Consider the following 18,238-nt stretch of genomic DNA (forward strand, 5'->3'; position numbering starts at 1 on the left):
TAACTATCGTAGGAGTGCCTTTTTGTGGTTTGAAAGAAATCCAGTTAAAGGCCATCGAGATATGACACAAAACCCAACCTGTGTCACAATTACGCAATCGATTTTTTTATGAATAAAAAACTATTAGTTTTCACGCCTACTAGGCAAACCGCTTAGAGCAGTGAGCTGAAAATCAGTGTGTAACTGGAATAATCATCATAGAAAGACCTTGCAGTAGTACAGAAGAATCGGATTACAAACCACTGAGTTATGATTCCAAAGCCAACTACGTGTAACATATGCGAGATCGAGATACTCTAATAGAACAGTCACCCTAATAGAGCATTCAGCTAATTTATTTAATCCATTATAGAATTCTATTACATTGCAAGTTATTCTGTAGGGAGTTCAGCTGCAAACAGTTAATCTTATAGACAGTTCAGCAAGAAGCAAGTCACCCTATAGAGAGTTCAGCTACAGATATATTGCTGTAGTGATTCAGAAGAATCAGAACATTACAAGTCACATTGAAGAGAGTTCAGCTATAAACAAGTCATGCACCCTGTGGAGAGTTCGGCTACACTCTCTAGAGATTTCAGCTACAAACAAGTCACTGTGTAGAGAGTTCAGCTGCAAAGAAACTACCCTGTAGAGAGTTCATCTATACAAACAAGTTAACCTATAGAGACCAGCTGCAAACAAGTAACCCTGTAGAGATTTCAGCTACAGACAAGTCACTTTATAGTTTATACAATGTTCAGCTACAAGTAAGCCACTCTGTAGAGAATTTAGCTACATACAAGTCACTCTGTAGAGAATTTTGCTACAAACAAGTCACAGTGTAGAGAGTTCAGCAACCAAATAACCACCTGTAAAGAGTTTAGCTATACAAACAAGTTACTCTGTAGAGAGAACAGCTAGAAACAAGAGAAAACTCAGTTAGAAGAAGTTGCCCTGCAGAGATCTCAGCTGCAAAGAAACCCTGTAGAGAGATCAACTACAAACAAATCACTCTGCAGAGTGTTCAGCTATAAACAAATCACCCTGTAGAAAGTTACGGTACATACAAATCACCCTATATAGGGTTCAGCTACAAAAAACATCACTCTGTAGAGAATTCAGCTACAAAGAAACCATCCTGTAGAGAGTTCAGCTACAAACAAGTTACCCTACAGTGAAATCAGTTTGAAACAAGAGATTTCAGCTACAAACACATCAACCTGTAGAGAGTTCAGCTATGAACAGATCACCCTGAAGAGAGTTCAGCTATACAAGTCACCCTGTAGAGAGATCAGCTAGAAGAAGTCACCGTCTACAGAGATCAGCTAGAAGCAAGTCACCTTGTAGAGAGTTCAGTGACAAAGAAACAATCCTGTAGACAGTTCAGCTACAAACCAATCACCCTGTAGACAGTTCAGCTACAAATAAATCAACCTGTAGAGAGATCAGACACAATATAGGGAATTCGGTTACAAGCAAATCACCCTGTAAAGAGATCAGCTACAAACAAATCACCTTGCAGTGAGTTCAGCTACAAACAAATTACCCTGTAGAGAGATCAGCTACAAACAAAAAACACCGTGTAGAGACTTCAGTTACAAACAAATCAACCTGTAGAGATTTCAGTTACAAACAAATCACCCACTGTAGAGAGATCAGCTACAACCAAATCACCCTGTAGAGAGTTCAGCTACAAACAATCACCCTGTAGAGAGATCAGCTACAAACAAATCACCTTGCAGTGAGTTCAGCTACAAACAAACTACCCTGTAAAGAGATCAGCTACAAACTAAACACTGTGTAGAGACTTCAGCTACAAACAAATCAACCTGTAGAGATTTCAGTTACAAACAAATCACCCACTGTAGAGAGATCAGCTACAACCAAATCACCCTGTAGAGAGATCAGCTACAAACAATCACCCTGTAGAGAGATCAGTTACAAACAAATCACCGTGTAGAGAGTTCCGCTGCAAACAAATCACCCTGTAGAGAGTTCAGCTACAAACAAATCACCCTGTAGAGAGTTCAGCTACAAACAAATCACCCTGTAGAGAGTTCAGCTACAAACAAATCACCCTGTAGAGAGATCAGCTACAAAAAAATCACCCTGTAGAGAGTTCAGCTACAAAAAAATCAACCTGTAGAGAGATCAGCTATATAGACACTAGACACAATATAGGGAATTCAGTTACAAGCAAATCACCCTGTAGAGACTTCAGTTACAAACACATCACCCTGTAGAGAGATCAGCCACAAACAAATCACCTTGCAGTGAGTTCAGCTACAAACAAATTACCCTGTAGAGAGATCAGCTACAAACAAAACACCGTGTAGAGACTTCAGTTACAAACAAATCAACCTGTAGAGATTTCAGTTACAAACAAATCACCCACTGTAGAGAGATCAGCTACAAACAATCACCCTGTAGAGAGATCAGCTACAAACAAATCACCTTGCAGTGAGTTCAGCTACAAACAAATTACCTGTAGAGAGATCAGCTACAAACAAAACACTGTGTATAGACTTCAGCTACAAACAAATCAACCTGTAGAGATTTCAGTTACAAACAAATCACCCACTGTAGAGAGATCAGCTACAACCAAATCACCCTGTAGAGAGATCAGCTACAAACAATCACCCTGTAGAGAGATCAGTTACAAACAAATCACCGTGTAGATAGTTCAGCTGCAATCAAATCACCCTGTAGAGAGTTCAGCTACAAACAAATCACCCTGTAGAGAGTTCAGCTACAAACAAATCACCCTGTAGAGAGTTCAGCTACAAACAAATCACCCTGTAGAGAGATCAGTTACAAACAAATCACCCTGTAGAGAGTTCAGCTACAAAAAAAATCAACCTGTAGAGAGATCAGCTATATAGACACTAGACACAATATAGGGAATTCAGTTACAAGCAAATCACCCTGTAGAGACTTCAGTTACAAACACATCACCCTGTAGAGAGATCAGCCACAAACAAATCACCTTGCAATGAGTTCAGCTACAAACAAATTACCCTGTAGAGAGATCAGCTACAAACAAAATACCTTGCAGTGAGTTCAGCTACAAACAAATCACCTTGTAGAGAGTTAAGCTACAAACAAATTACCCCATAGAGAAATCAGCTACAAACAAATCACCTTGTAGAGAGTTCACTTACAAACAAATCTACCCGTAGAGATATCAGTTACAAACAAATCACCCCCTGTAGAGAGATCAGATCACCCTGTAGAGAGTTCAGCTACAAACAAATCACCCTGTAGAAAGTTCAGGTATAAAAAAATCACCCTATAGATAGTTTTGATACAAACAAATCACCCTGTAGAGTGTTCAGCAAGATAACAGTCAGCCTGCAGAGACATCAGGTTACCCTATAGAGAGGTCAGCTAGAAGAAGTCACCTTGTAGAGAGTTCAGCAACAAAGAACCCACTCTGTATAGAGTTCAACTAGAAACTAGTTACCCTATACAGAGATCAGCTATATGTAGAAACAAGTCATCCTGTAGAGAATTCGGCTACAAACACATCACCCTGTAGAGATTTCAGCTACAAACAGATCATCATCCTGTAGATAGTTCAACTATAGATACAAGTCACCCTGTAGTAGGAGAAGTCACCTTGTAGAGAGATCAGCTAGAAACAAGTCACCTTGTAGAGACCAGCTACAAAGAAACCATCCTGTAGAGAGTTCAGCTACATACAAATCACCCAGAGAGTTCAGCTATGAACAGATCACCCTGTAGAGAGTTCAGCTATACAAGTCACCCTGTAGAGAGATCAGCTAGAAGCTAGTCACCTTGTAGAGAGTTCAGCTACAAAGAAATCATCCTGTAGAGAGTTCAGCTACAAACAAATCATCCTGCATAGAGTTCAGCTGCAAATAAATTACCCTGTAGAGAGTTCAGCTACAAACAGATCACCCTGTAGAGTGTTCAGCTGGATAAAAGTCACCCTACAGAGAGATCAGGTCACCCTATAGAGAGATCAGCTAGAAACAAGTCACCCTGTACAGATTTCAGTTACAAACAGATCATCCTGTAGATAGTTCAGCTAGATACAAGTCACCTTGTAGAGAAATCAGCAAGAGGAAGTCATCTTTTAGAGAGCCAGCTAGAAACAAGTCACCTTGTGGAGAGTTCAGTGACAAAGAAACTATCCTGTAGAGAGTTCTTCTACAAACAAATCACCCTGTAGAGAGTGCAGCTACAAACAAATCAACCTGTAGAGAGTTTAGCTACATTTCAAGTCCCTTAGTAGAAAGATCAGCTGCGAACAAGTTATCCAGTAGGGAATAATAGACATGTAATAAATATATTTATATAATTACTGATAAAATCAAAAACAGTTGAAGTATTATAAATCTGCTCTGTCTTTTTATTCTTCCTGTGGTAAAGAAATAGGATAGGTTAAAAAAGCCCCAAAGCCAGCCTATGGCCAGCTTTGGGGTATACAAATACAAAAAGAAGTGATATCTAATCAAAAACAGCCAGACCAGCACAAAATTCACCTGAATTGTCATTATTTAAATTTTTACCGTTAACCTACCATCACAGCCATTTCTTGGCCACCACCTTGGATTTCACATCTTTTTAAACCAGGCGCACGCCCACAGCCGGCCTTTGGCCGGCTGTGGGCGTGCGCCTGGTTTACTGAAATTGTTTTCGTAAAAGTATGTGTGTGTACCTATCTATCTACCTATCTACCTATCTACCTATGTTTGTCCGTACGCACCCACGTGAGCAAAATCGTTTAATAACGGTAAAAGCAGCTTTTACGTAAGAAGTAAAAGTGAAATGAAGTCTGTATTAAACTTTTGCACGGGTGAACTTTGCTCTGAGGTGGTTTCTTTTCGGCGGACTGAAATACGGGTGTGGTGACTTTCCTCAGACTACCTTCCCCTTGAGGTTTTCAGGCATTTAGCAACTGAAAAACAACAGTGCAGGCTTCGTACACTGCCAGGAATAGCCTATCGCTTCGAGTTGAAAGGGGGCGTATCCCTTACGTACGCGAACGAAAATGAAGAGTAGCTTTGAGGCTTTGTTGAGAGAATTTGTGGGAAAACATGTAAGTCACACTATAAAACAGTTTAGAAGATAGTTTTGTGCGTAATATGTTTGTAAAAGCGGTTTATTTAACAAACGCTTCCTTAGCAGTGCATAGCAACGTAATTGAACGAATTACGAATATTTCATGAATTACGAAATACGAGAAATAGCTAATTATATTATTGCACAACCCAAACTACCCTATTGTAAAGTAGTAATACATAGTTGGTTAATTCATAGTAGTATATACTGTCTATAGTTATTCCAGATGAGTTAGCTAGCTGAATGGCGCCTGGTTTTTAGAAATAGCACAACATCAACTTGTTTCACCTTGGCCTTTTTAGGGGCCGCACCTTTTTTTACAGCTTGGCTGTTTTTGATTAGATACATATTTATACATGTTTATACATGACTATTATGCTTAGCTAGTGGTTCAAGAGACCATGGGACATCTGGGTAATATGACTATATCTTATAAAGTTGAAATAAACAAATACATCTTTGGGTCATTACTACCAAAAAATTGGTAGTTTTAATTGCAGGTAAAACAACCCAAATTTGAGTCATTTCTACTTATTGTGTATATAGAGGTGTACTGATAATCGGATCGGCTAAAATATCAGCCACCAATATGGTAATTTTTACCAATATCGGTATTGGTACAGAACAGCAGGAGGACCGATATCGCTACCGATATTTATGCAGTAGCAATAGTTTGTACATAAACGTATTATGCATTGGTTTTCTACATTATTCATTAGTGCCAGTGGCTTATTGTTGGCTCTGAAACAAGCGCTACGCTACGAGGAGCCATACGAAAACACACTATTCTAGTGTTTGTTATTCTAGTGTTTGTTGCTGCAAAGCTTATCACAGTCTTTACAAATGAAGCAGTTGTAGAGTACTTCGTAATAAAAAGAAGGTTTACAGGATAAACTTAGGAGACTTGCTTTACCAGCTTTCTCACAAGCCATTAGAATGCGGAGTAATGCAGAAAAATCCATTTAAGGCTTAATGGGAGCTTGCATAAAAATGTTTGTGGGTGCCTAATTGTCTGGATTGCGCAATAGAAACCCAAGCTGTATACCACCAAAGGCAGTGTATAGCAATGAATACATGCACCTGTTGTTGTAGGGTAGGTAAATGTACACTTTTAACTAGAATGCAAATATCGGATCGACTATCGGTTATCACCTTCTTTTAGTGGGATATCGGTGCATGCCAAAAACCCATATTGGTACATCTCTAAGTGTATACATGTGTGAAGTACACTGACTACTGTTCATTAATCCACACAATGATGCTGTATTAGAACATATCATTTTGGGAGGATCTTATCTGAGAGATCATACTTTCTTACAAAAAATATTGACTATAAACCAGTATGCTACAACCTCCTTAGGAATAGTTTATACATGTAGAAGGTATACATATTTATACATGTTTATACATGATTATTATGCTTTGCTAGTGGTTGAAGAGATCATGAGACATCTGGGTAATATGACTATATCTTACAAAGTTGAAATAAACAAATACATCTTTGGGTCATTACTACCAAAAAATTGGTAGTTTTAATTGCAGGTAAAACAACCCAAAATTTCAGTTATTTCTATTTATTTGAATTTACAGTGTATACATGTGTGAAGTACACTGATTACTGTTCATTAATCCACACAATGACGCTGTATTAGAATATATCATTTTGGGATGATCTTATCCGAGAGATCATACTTTCTTACAAAAATATTGACCATAAACCAGTCTCACAATACATTCATGGCACCTTGGCAGTAGTGGTTAGGTACAGTATAACCAAGCTTAAACGTACCTTCATGCAATATCATATTTTACATTTTTACTTTCATATGTTATTTGATATTTTTATACAGAGTTGAATTACCTGACCAGTCTATACTAGTGAAGTGGTGGTAACTGACAACCAAAATAATCTCTTACTTTATGCAGTACCTCTTCACAACACCACACATTATACCACTGTGATACATATGTGAGTATGTACACATACAATCTGTAGAATAACAATTAGCTAAGTCATTCTGGTTCCTCCTATTCACTGGTTGTAATAATGAACTGATAAAGGATGGAAAAGTGGCTTAATGAGAACTATTTCCATTTGCCAATTTTACCACTTTACAGTATACTAACAACCAATCCAGTCCTCACATTTGATGTCTACACAATATTCATTAAGTAGCCTAATTGAATTGATTACCACAAGTCTATAAAGAATAACCCATAATTACTTAAGTGTACTAAATACGTGACACATACCCTCACACACAGCCACCCACACATAGTATCAACATGTTATTCCATATTGAACATTGTGGTAGACACAGATTTAACTGTTGTTTGCCATTTAGTACTTTTCAATATCCTATTGATAAAATTCTATAGTTTTCCTTGAAAACTGATGTAGACATGTAGCACTGTTGACTAATTGTAAATCAACAGTTCTGTTGCTAGTGGTTACACTGAGTATACAATTAGTCCATGTCACCACCTATCATGCAATTATAATATTTTCACCACTCATCAGTTAACATTTTGCTTGCTTTTTTTATACGAAGTTGAATTACCTGGCCAGTCTAGATGAGAAGCTAAACAATGTGCAGTGAGTTATAGCTGTATGGTTGGTCTAGGGTAGCTACATTTTATGCACAGCAAATTACTACAGTAAGTTAAACTGTACTCTAACTTGTGAATTAGTGGTGGCAATTGACAACCAAAATAAACTCTGGCTTTATGCAGTACCTCTTCACAACACCACACATTATAATACACCACTGTGATACATATGTGAGTATGTACACATGCAATCTGTAGAATAACAATTAGCTAAGTCATTCTGGTTCCTCCTATTCACTGGTTGTAATAATGAACTAATAAAGGATGGAAAAGTGGCTTAATGAGAACTCTGTCCATTTGCCAAATTCACCAAATTTTACCACTTTACAGTATACTAACAACTAACCCTGTCCTGACAATTGATGTCTACTCCATATTCATGTAGTAGCTTGATCACAATAGGTTGATTTCTTTCAGCAGCATAATGAAGGGAAGTTTTTCTCTCCTATAAATGACATCAAACAACACTTGTACTGTATATAGCTTTAAACACTACACGATAGCACAACTATATTTTTTTCTAAATTAAAACAGTATAATACACTATTATGTATGTTCTATCTGTTACCATAATATTTACATAGATGTGCTATGTATATGAATTTCTAAGTGATGAACAGATAAATGTGACCCGGTGAGCAAAAAGGGGTCTTATACCTTTCCAAATTGTCAAGTTTGACTAATCATAGCTCCTCATGTTTTCAACCTATCACCTTCATATTACATCAAGCCATAGTGATATGGTAAGAGGTATAAGGGAACCAAATTTCAGGGTGATACCACATTCACAAGTCAAGTTACAGGTTGCCAAGTACATGCAATTTAAAAGACTATAAGACCCCTTTTTGCAGACCGGGTCACAAATACAGTTAACATGTACTATTTTAATTGCAATTGTTACTACATTACACTGTCTTATACCAAAGAAACAAAACATCGTAACTATCTCAAATATTCACATTGTGTTCATGGTGAAACTGTTTTGGCTATGTGGTAAAGTGTGAAAACCACAAATTTAGTGTTTACTGTGTGCCAAATCAGGACACACAGTAGTGTCATGCGGCCCAAGAAGCCAACGCGCCACACCGTGAGTGTATTAACAGGAAGAAAGATAACACAATTTTCACACCTATGTAGCTCTGTGATCCCTTATCCGATCGGAACCAAATTTGCTAGAGAAGTTATTAACAGGAAGAAAGAAAATGCAATTTTCACACCTATGTAACTCTGTGATCCCTTATATGATTGGAACCAAATTTGTTAGAGAAGTGCCGGCCAGTTAGGGAAGTCTACATACCAAATTGGAAGAAATTCTCTATAGCCATTTTTGAGATATGAGCGAACAAAAGTTTGTTTTAGTTTCTTCATTTTTTTCTTCTTCATTTCGCACACTTTGCAAAATCCACCATAAAACATGAATGTGTGCTCTAATCGGTCTGATATCTGGCACACTTAAAGGGCTCATTAAGGAAGATCTCAGTACCTACTTTGGTAGGAATCCGATGAACATTCACAGAGTTATGACCGATTATTTTCCTAAAATAAGGTTGAAGATCTGTCACGTCCACAGGGCAAACAACTTGGAGGAATGAGTTGAAAATTGCTATGTAGATGGAGTAACCATTGTAGTGTGCCTGTTTGTGGTTTGAAAGGAATTGAGAAAAATACCATGGAGATATGACACAAAACCCAACCTATGTCACAATTACATGATCGATTTTCATGGATAAAAATTATTAGCTTTCACCGATTGGTAGGTAACAACCTGAAATTTCGTGGATCATCTCTGAAATTATTTCTGAAAGATGAAATATTGCCTGAACTTTATGCAGTTTGAAAGATGAAATTTGATGATACGGATTTACTAATTTTGAAATTACAGAAAAATTTAGTCTTGAAAGATGAAATATGGGCAGTCATATTTCTGAAAGATAAAATATGGGCAGTCATCTTTGAAATTTCGTAGACGATTTTGGCTTGTTACCTACCCCTTGGTTTTCACACCTACCAGGTAAACCACTTAGAGCAATGAGCTGAAAATCTGTATGTAGCTGCATGGAATAATCATCATAGAAAGTCCTTGCAGTAGTACCAGAAGAATCAGATTACAAACCACTGAGTTATGATTCGAAAGGCAACTACGTGTAACCAGGCTAACAGAACTAAAGGTTTTCTTCGGCGTAACCTCCACAATTGTACACCAACAATTAAAGATAGGTTGTACAAAGCAATGGTTAAGCCAATTATAGAGTATGCAGCTGTTGTCTGGGCACCTCATACTCTTTATTTATTTATTTTATTTATTATTTGCTTTACAGCACACATACAACAAGATACGTACAGTATAAACATTAGTAGTCCTTAGAATCTAGTGTATGCTGAGGGTCCACTGGCATCCAGTGCCAGTGGCCAGGAGTAAGTAGTTATTAAGATTAGGTATAGTTACTTATATTATATAAAACTCATTTAAAGTAAGGGTTACTAAGAGGGATATTGATATGATTGAGAGAACACAACGACAAACAGCCAGTTTGTGACCAGCAACTACTCCCCTTACACTAGTGTCACACAAATGCTTACAGACCTTAATTGGCCTACACTTGCATGATGCAGAGATGAACTGAAAGCCATAACGATGTTTAAAATAGTTAACCACCTTGTTGATATCCCAGTAAATCCGTTTCTGACACCCATATCCACTGTACATAGTACCAAAGATCATACTATGAGATTTATGTAACCAATGACACGGATTGATTCTTATATGTACTCCCTTTTCCCTTCGACAATCAAAATCTGGAATGATCTACCCCAAAATGTGATTGACTCTAATAATATTGATCAATTCAAACAAAAACTAGAAATTATTTAATTTGTATACTTGTACGTATGTTGTGACCTGTGCACTATACTCTATTAGAGGTCTGCACAGTATTACCAATAATAATAATAATAATAATAATAATAACAAATGCGAGATCGAGATACTCTAATAGAACTGTCACCCTAATAGAGCATTCAGCTACGTTTATAACTTACTCCATTATTGAATTATATTACACTGCAAGTTATTCTGTAGGGAATTCAGCTACAAACAGTTAATCTGATAGACAATTCAGCTACAGGTAAGTCACCCTGTAGAGAGATCAGTTAGAAGAAGTCACCTTGTAGAGAGTTCAGCTACAAAGAAACCATCATGTAGAGAGTTCAGCTACAAACAAATCACCCTGTAGAGAGTTCAGCCATGAACAGATCATTCTGTAGAGAGTTCAGCTACAAACAAATCACCCTGTAAAGAGATCAGCTAGAAGAAGTCACCTTGTAGAGAGTTCAGCTACAAAGAAACCACCATGTAGAGAGTTCAGCTGCAAACAAATCACCCTGTGGAGAGTTCAGCTACGAACAGATCACCCTGTAGAGAGTTCAGCTAGAAACATGTCATACTGTAGAGAGTTCAGCTACAAGCAAATCACCCTGTAGAGAGATCAGATAAAAGTTACCTTGTAGAGAGTTCGGCTGCAAACAAATCACCCTGCAGATAGTTCAGCTACAAAAAATCAACCCTGTAGAGAGATCAGCTAGAAGAAGTCACCTTGTAGAGAGTTCAGCTACAAAGAAACCACCATGTAGAGAGTTCAGCTGCAAACAAATCACCTGTAGAGAGTTCAGCTACGAACATATCACCCTGCAGAGAGTTCAGCTAGAAACAAGTCATCCTGTAGAGAGATCAGCTAGAAGGATCAAGACACATGGTAGTGTGTCGTGCGGCCCAAGAAGCCAGCGCGCCACACCGTGAGTATATTGACAGGAAGAACAAAAACGTCATTTTCACACCTTTGTATCTCGGTGATCACTTATCTGATTGGAACCAAAATTGCTACACAGTTGCCCGCCAGCCAAGGGAGTCTACATTCCAAATTTGAAGGAAATCGCTCCAGCCATTTCCGAGATACGAGCTGCCAAAGTTTCGTTTTTTTTTCTTCGTTTTTTTCTTCTTCTTCTTCTTCGTCTTTTCGCACACTTGCAAAAATTGCTATAACAAGCAAACGCGTACTCCGATCGCCTTGAAATTTGGTACACAGAAAGGGGGTCCAAAGGCGAATCCTAGCATCAAATTTGGTATAAATCCGATGAATGGTTCAGGAGTTATGACCGATTATTCGCGTAAAACAAGATCGATATGTTGTCACGCCTACAGGGTAAACCGCTTCATGGAATGAGTTGAAAATTGCTATGTAGATGGAGTAACCATCGTAGGAGTGCCTTTTGGTGGTTTGAAAGGAATCGAGATAAAGACCACGGAGATATGACACAAAATCCAACCTGTGTCACAATTACGCGATCGATTTTTATGAATAAAAAGTATTAGTTTTCACGCCTACTAGGCAAACCGCTTAGAGCAATGAGCTGAAAATCGGTGTATAGCTGGAATAATCGTCATAGAAAGTCCTTGCAGTAGTACAGAAGAATCGGATTACAAACCACTGAGTTATGATTCGAAAGCCAACTCCGTGTAGCAAATGCGAGATCGAGATACTCTAATAGAACAGTCACCCTAATAGAGCATTCGGCTAATTTATTTACTCCATTATAGAATTTTATTACATAACAAGTTATTCTGTAGGGAGTTCAGCTGCAAACAGTTAATCTTATAGACAGTTCAGCAAGAAGACAGTCACCATGTGGAGAGTTAAGCAAATATACCACTATAGAGATTCAGAACATTACAAGTCACACTGAAGAAAGTTCAGCTATAAACAAGTCATGCACTGTGTAGAGAATTCAGCTACAATTAAGTCACTCTCTAGAGAATTCAGTTACACAGAATTCAGCTACACACACGTCACTGTGGAGAGAGTTCAGCTACAAACAAATTACCATTTAGAGTGATCAGCTACAAACAAAACACTTTGCAGGGTGTTCAACTGCAACAAATCAATTACCTTTAGAGCGATCAGCAATGAACAAATCAACACAAATCTACCTGTAGAGAGATCAGCTAGAAACAAATCACCCTGAAGAGAGTTTAGCTACAAAAAATCACCCTGTAGAGACATCAGCTAGAAACTAGACACAATGTAAGGAGTTCAGCTGCAAGCAATCAACCTGTAGAGAGTTCAGCTAAAACAAATCAACCTGCAGAGAGATCAGCTACAAATAAATCACCTTATAGAGAGTTCAGCTACAAACAGATTACCTGTAGAGAGATCGGCTACAAACAAATCAACCTGCAGAGAGATCAGCTATATACACACAAATCAACTTGTAGAGAGATCAGCTACAAACAAATCACCCTGTAGGGAGATCAGCTAGAAACTACACACAATGTAAGGAGTTCAGCTACAAGCAAATCACCCTGTAGAGAGTTCAGCTACAAACAAACCAACCTGTAGAGCGATCAGCTAGAAACAAATCACCCTGAAGAGAGGTCAGCTACAAAAAATCACCCTGTAGAGTATCAGCTAGAAACAAATCACCCTGAAGAGAGATCAGCTAAAAGAAGTTACCTTGTAGAGAGTTCAGTTGCAAAGAAACCATCGTGTAGAGAGTTCAGCTGCAAACAAATCTCCCACTAGAAAGTTCCACTATGAACATATCACCCTGTAGAGAGTTCAGTTAGAAACAAGTCATCCTGTAGAGAGATCACCTAGAAGAAGTCCCCTTGTAGAGAGTTCAGCTACAAAGAATTACATTGTAGAGAGTTCAGCTACAAAGAAACTACCATGTAGAGAGTTCAGCTGCAAACAAATCACCTTGTAGAGAGATCAGCTACAAACAAATCACCCTGTAAAGAGATCAGCTAGAAACTAGACACAATGTAAGGAGTTCAGCTACAAGCAAATCACCCTGTAGAGAGTTCAGCTAAAACAAATCAACCTGCAGAGAGATCAGCTACAAACAAATCACCTTATAGAGAGTTCAGCTACAAACAGATTGCCTGTAGAGAGATCGGCTACAAACAAATCACCCTGTAGAGAGATCAGCTAGAAACTACACACAATGTAAGGAGTTCAGCTACAAGCAAATTACCCTGTAGAGAGTTCATCTACAAACAAATCAACCTGTAGAGCAATCAGCTAGAAACAAATCACCCTGAAGAGAGGTCAGCTACAAAAAATCACCCTGTAGAGAGATCAGCTAGAAACAAATCACCCTGAAGAGAGGTCAGCTACAAAAAATCACCCTGTAGAGAGATCAGCTAGAAACAAATCACCCTGAAGAGAGGTCAGCTACAAAAAAATCACCCTGTAGAGAGATCGGCTACAAACAAATCAACCTGCAGAGAGATCAGCTACACACAAATCAACTTGTGGAGAGTTCAGCTACAAACAAATTACCCTGTAGAGAGATCGGCTACAAACAAATCAGCCTGTAGAGAGTTCAGCTAAAACAAATCAACCTGCAGAGAGATCAACTACAAACAAATCACCTTATAGAGAGTTCAGCTACAAACAAATTACCCTATAGAGAGATCGGCTACAAACAAATCAACCTGCAGAGAGATCAGCTACACACAAATCAACTTGTAGAGAGATCAATTACAAACAAATCACCCTGTAGAGAGATCAGCTAGAAACTACACACAATGTAAGGAGTTCAGCTACAAATAAATCACCTTATAGAGAGTTCAGCTACAAACAAATCACTCTGTAGAGAGATCAGCTAGAAACTGGACACAATGTAAGGAGTTCAGCTACAAGCAAATCACTCTTTAGTGAGTTCAGCTACAAACAAATCAACCTGCAGTGAGATCACCTACAAAAAAGCACCTTGTACAGAGTTCAGCTACAAACAAATTACTCTGTAGAGAGATCGGCTACAAACAAATCAACCAGTAGAAAGATCAGCTACACACAAATCAACTTGTAGAGAGATCAGCTACAAACAAATTACCCTGTAGAGAGATCGGCTGCAAATTAATCAACCTGCAGAGAGATCAGCTACACACAAATCAACTTGTAGAGAGATCAGCTACAAACAAATCACCCTGTAGAGAGATCAGCTAGAAACTAGATACAATGCAAGGAGTTCAGCTACAAGCAAAATCACCCTTTAGTGAGTTCAGCTACAAACAAATCAACCTGCAGTGAGATCACCTACAAAAAAGCACCTTGTACAGAGTTCAGCTACAAACAAATTACTCTGTAGAGAGATCGGCTACAAACAAATCAACCAGTAGAAAGATCAGCTACACACAAATCAACTTGTAGAGAGATCAGCTACAAACAAATTACCCTGTAGAGAAATCGGCTGCAAATTAATCAACCTGCAGAGAGATCAGCTACACACAAATCAACTTGTAGAGAGATCAGCTACAAACAAATCACCCTGTAGAGAGATCAGCTAGAAACTAGATACAATGCAAGGAGTTCAGCTACAAGCAAAATCACCCTTTAGTGAGTTCAGCTACAAACAAATCAACCTGCAGTGAGATCACCCACAAAAACGCACTTGTACAGAGTTCAGTTACAAAAAAATCACCCTGTAGAGAGATCAGGTAGAAGAATTCACCTTGTAGAGAGTTCATTTACAAAGAAACCATCATATAGAGAGTTCAGCTACAAAGAAATTACCCCGTAGAGAGTTCAGCTAGAAGAAGTCACCTTGTAAAGAGTTTAGCTACAAAGAAACCATCATGTACACAGCTACAAAGAAACCACCTGTACAGAATTCAACTACAAACAAATCACCCTGTATAGAGATCAGCTAGAAGAAGTTACCTTGTAGATAGTTCAGCTACAACAATTCACCCTGTAGAAAGATCAGCTAGAAGAAGTCACCTTGTAGAGTGTTCAGTTACAAAGAAACCATCATGTAGAGAGTTCAGCTGCAAACAAATCACTCTGTAGAGAGTTCAGCAACAAAGAAACCGCCATGTAGAGAGTTCAGCCTCATACAAACCACCTTGTAGAGAATTCAACTACAACAAATCACCCTGTAGAGAAGAAGTTACCTTGTAGAGAGTTCAGCTACAAAGAAACCACCATGTAGAGAGTTTAGCTGCAAACAATTCACCTGTAGAGAGTTCAGCTAGAAACAAATCACCCCGTAGAGAGATCAACTGGACGAAGTCACCTTGTAGTAGAGAGTTCAGCTACAAAGAAACCATCATGTAGAGAGTTCAGCTGCAAACCAATCACCCTGCAGAGAGTTCAGCTACAAAAAAATCACCCTGTAGAGAGTTCAGCTAGATGAAGTCACCTTATAGAGAGTTCAGCTACAAAGAAACCATCATGTAGAGAGTTCGGCTATAAAGACACCACCATGTAGAGAGTTTAGCTGCAAACAAATCACCTGTTACAGAGAGTTCAGCTACAAAAAAACCATCCTGTATATAGTTCAGCTACATTTCAAGTCACCCAGTAGAGAGATCAGCTGCAAAAAAAATCCTGTGGGGAATAATGAGCATGTAATAAATATATGTATATAATTTGTATAATTACTAATAAAATCAAAAATAATTGAAGTACTAAAATTCTTCTTTAAGTTCTTTTCTTCTTCCTGTGGTAAAGAAAAAAAACACATGGATTAAAAAAGCCCCAAAGCCAGCCATAGGCCGGCTTTGCAGTATACAAATACAAAAAGAAGTGATATCTAATCAAAAACAGCCAAGCTGTAAAAAAAAGGTGCGGCCCCCATAAAGGCCATGGTGAAAAAAGATGTGAAATCCAAGGTGGCGGCCAAGAAATGGCTGTGATGGTAGGTTAATGGTTACATTTTAATAACGGCAATTCAGGTGAATTTTGTGCCGCTTGGTCTTGGCACCAAATTCACCTGAATTGTTGTTATTAAAATGTAACCATTAACCTACCATCACAGCCATTTCTTGGCCGCCACCTTGGATTTCACATCTTTTTTCACCATGGCCTTTATGGGGGCCGCACCTTTTTTTTACAGCTTGGCTGTTTTTGATTAGATCACCTTATAGAGAGTTCAGCTACAAATTAAAACAAATAACCCTGCAGATAGTTCAGCTAGAAACAAGTCACCCTGTAGATAGTTCAGATCACCCGGGGAGAGTTCAGCTAGAAACAATTCACCCATAGAGAGATCAGCTAGAAACAAGTCACCCTGTAGAGAGATCAGCTAGAAGAAGTTACCTTGTAGAGAGTTTAGCTACAAAGAAACCACCGTGTAGATAGTTCAGCTGTAAACAAATCACCCTGTAGAGAGATCAGCTAGAAAAAGTTACCTTGTAGAGAGTTCAGCTACAAAGAAACCACCCTATAGAGAGTTCAGCTACATTTCAAGTCACCCAGCAGAGAGATCAGCTGCATCCTGTAGGAAATAATTGGCATGTAATAAATATATGTAATTTGCATCCCATCCAAAAACAGCTTATAGCTGTAAAAAAGTGCACGTCCAAGTAAAGCAGAGTTAACTGCGACAAAAAGTAATGATATCATAATGCGGCCATGTACAAGTTGTGCAAGTTGTAAAATTCATATTAGCTAATCAGATAATACAATGTTATTGTTAAAGTGTTAATGAGCTGCTAGTTTATAAGTGTGTGAGCATCTTCATAAATGCCACACAAATTTAATTCTCAATAAAGCAATGTGTATAGATTCTCTGATAGCAATAAATAGTTGGAGTTTGGCCACCTTTCCTTTGTTTGTAGCATTGCCATATACAGGAAAGGCGGCCAAACTCAAACTATTTATTGCTATCAGAGAATCTATACACATTGCTTTATTGAGAATTAAATTTGTGTGGCATTTATGAAGATGCTCACACACTTATAAACTAGCAGCACATAGTTCTCATTAACACTTTAACAATAACATTGTATTATCTGATTAGCTAATATGAATTTTACAACTTGCACAACTTGTACATGGCCGCATTATGATATCATTACTTTTTGTAGCAGTTAACTCTGCTTTACTTGGATGCGCACTTTTTACAGCTATAAGCTGTTTTTGGATGGGATTTCAATACTTTTTGTTAGAATAAGCAATGCACTGTTGATAACAGTAGGTGAGTTTCCATGGTTTTGACAGAAACCCCAGATTACAGTGACAGAATATTAAAATATAACTGTAATTTTAGTGGCCAGAGCCGCCCACATGGGGGGGCGGGTATTTATTTTCCCCCTGCCCCAGTCCAAAAGGGGCCCCGTGATTGCCTGTTTAAAGAAAGATCGATATACTCTAATAGAGCAGTCAGGATCTAGACCCTTCCTTGCCCCTGGGCCCCTCTTTAACTCTTTTCCCTCAGCCCCCTAATTTCTCTGGGCGGCCCTGTTAGTGGCATGCAACTGCAGTCAACTAACACCCATTTTAACTAGTAAACCCTTAATAACACTTTGCCTTTCATCTTGTACTGCATTAAAACGATCAAAATACTCTATTAGAGCAGTCACAAAATAGCTGTAACACTGCAATCAATATTTAGCATAGTTACAACTTCTGCTTAGCATTGGATTGTATAGTTTAAATTACTAGCTACTTACACACTTTACAATATAAAAATATGGCACTTGTAGAAATGTGACTGTTCTATTAGAGTATCTCGATCTACTTCAAGCATTGACTAATTCAAGTGAAGAAGCTACGCC

At 38.2% G+C, this 18,238-nt stretch overlaps 2 protein-coding genes across 3 annotated transcripts in view; both read right to left on the minus strand.

Moving 5' to 3' along the window:
* The window catches only part of LOC136257287 (CAAX prenyl protease 1 homolog), a 217,290-nt gene that overhangs the window by 129,708 nt on the left and 69,344 nt on the right, over positions 1–18,238 (minus strand). The window lies entirely within an intron of this gene.
* The window catches only part of LOC136257282 (uncharacterized), a 138,781-nt gene that overhangs the window by 77,835 nt on the left and 42,708 nt on the right, over positions 1–18,238 (minus strand). For both annotated transcript variants that reach the window (XM_066050380.1, XM_066050379.1), the window contains exon 3: positions 8,024–8,122. In XM_066050380.1, coding sequence (XP_065906452.1) covers positions 8,024–8,122 — 99 coding nt within the window. The remainder of the gene's footprint in view (positions 1–8,023; positions 8,123–18,238) is intronic.

This window comes from Dysidea avara, chromosome 6 (genome assembly GCF_963678975.1).
Source record: "Dysidea avara chromosome 6, odDysAvar1.4, whole genome shotgun sequence".
Lineage (NCBI taxonomy): Eukaryota > Metazoa > Porifera > Demospongiae > Dictyoceratida > Dysideidae > Dysidea > Dysidea avara.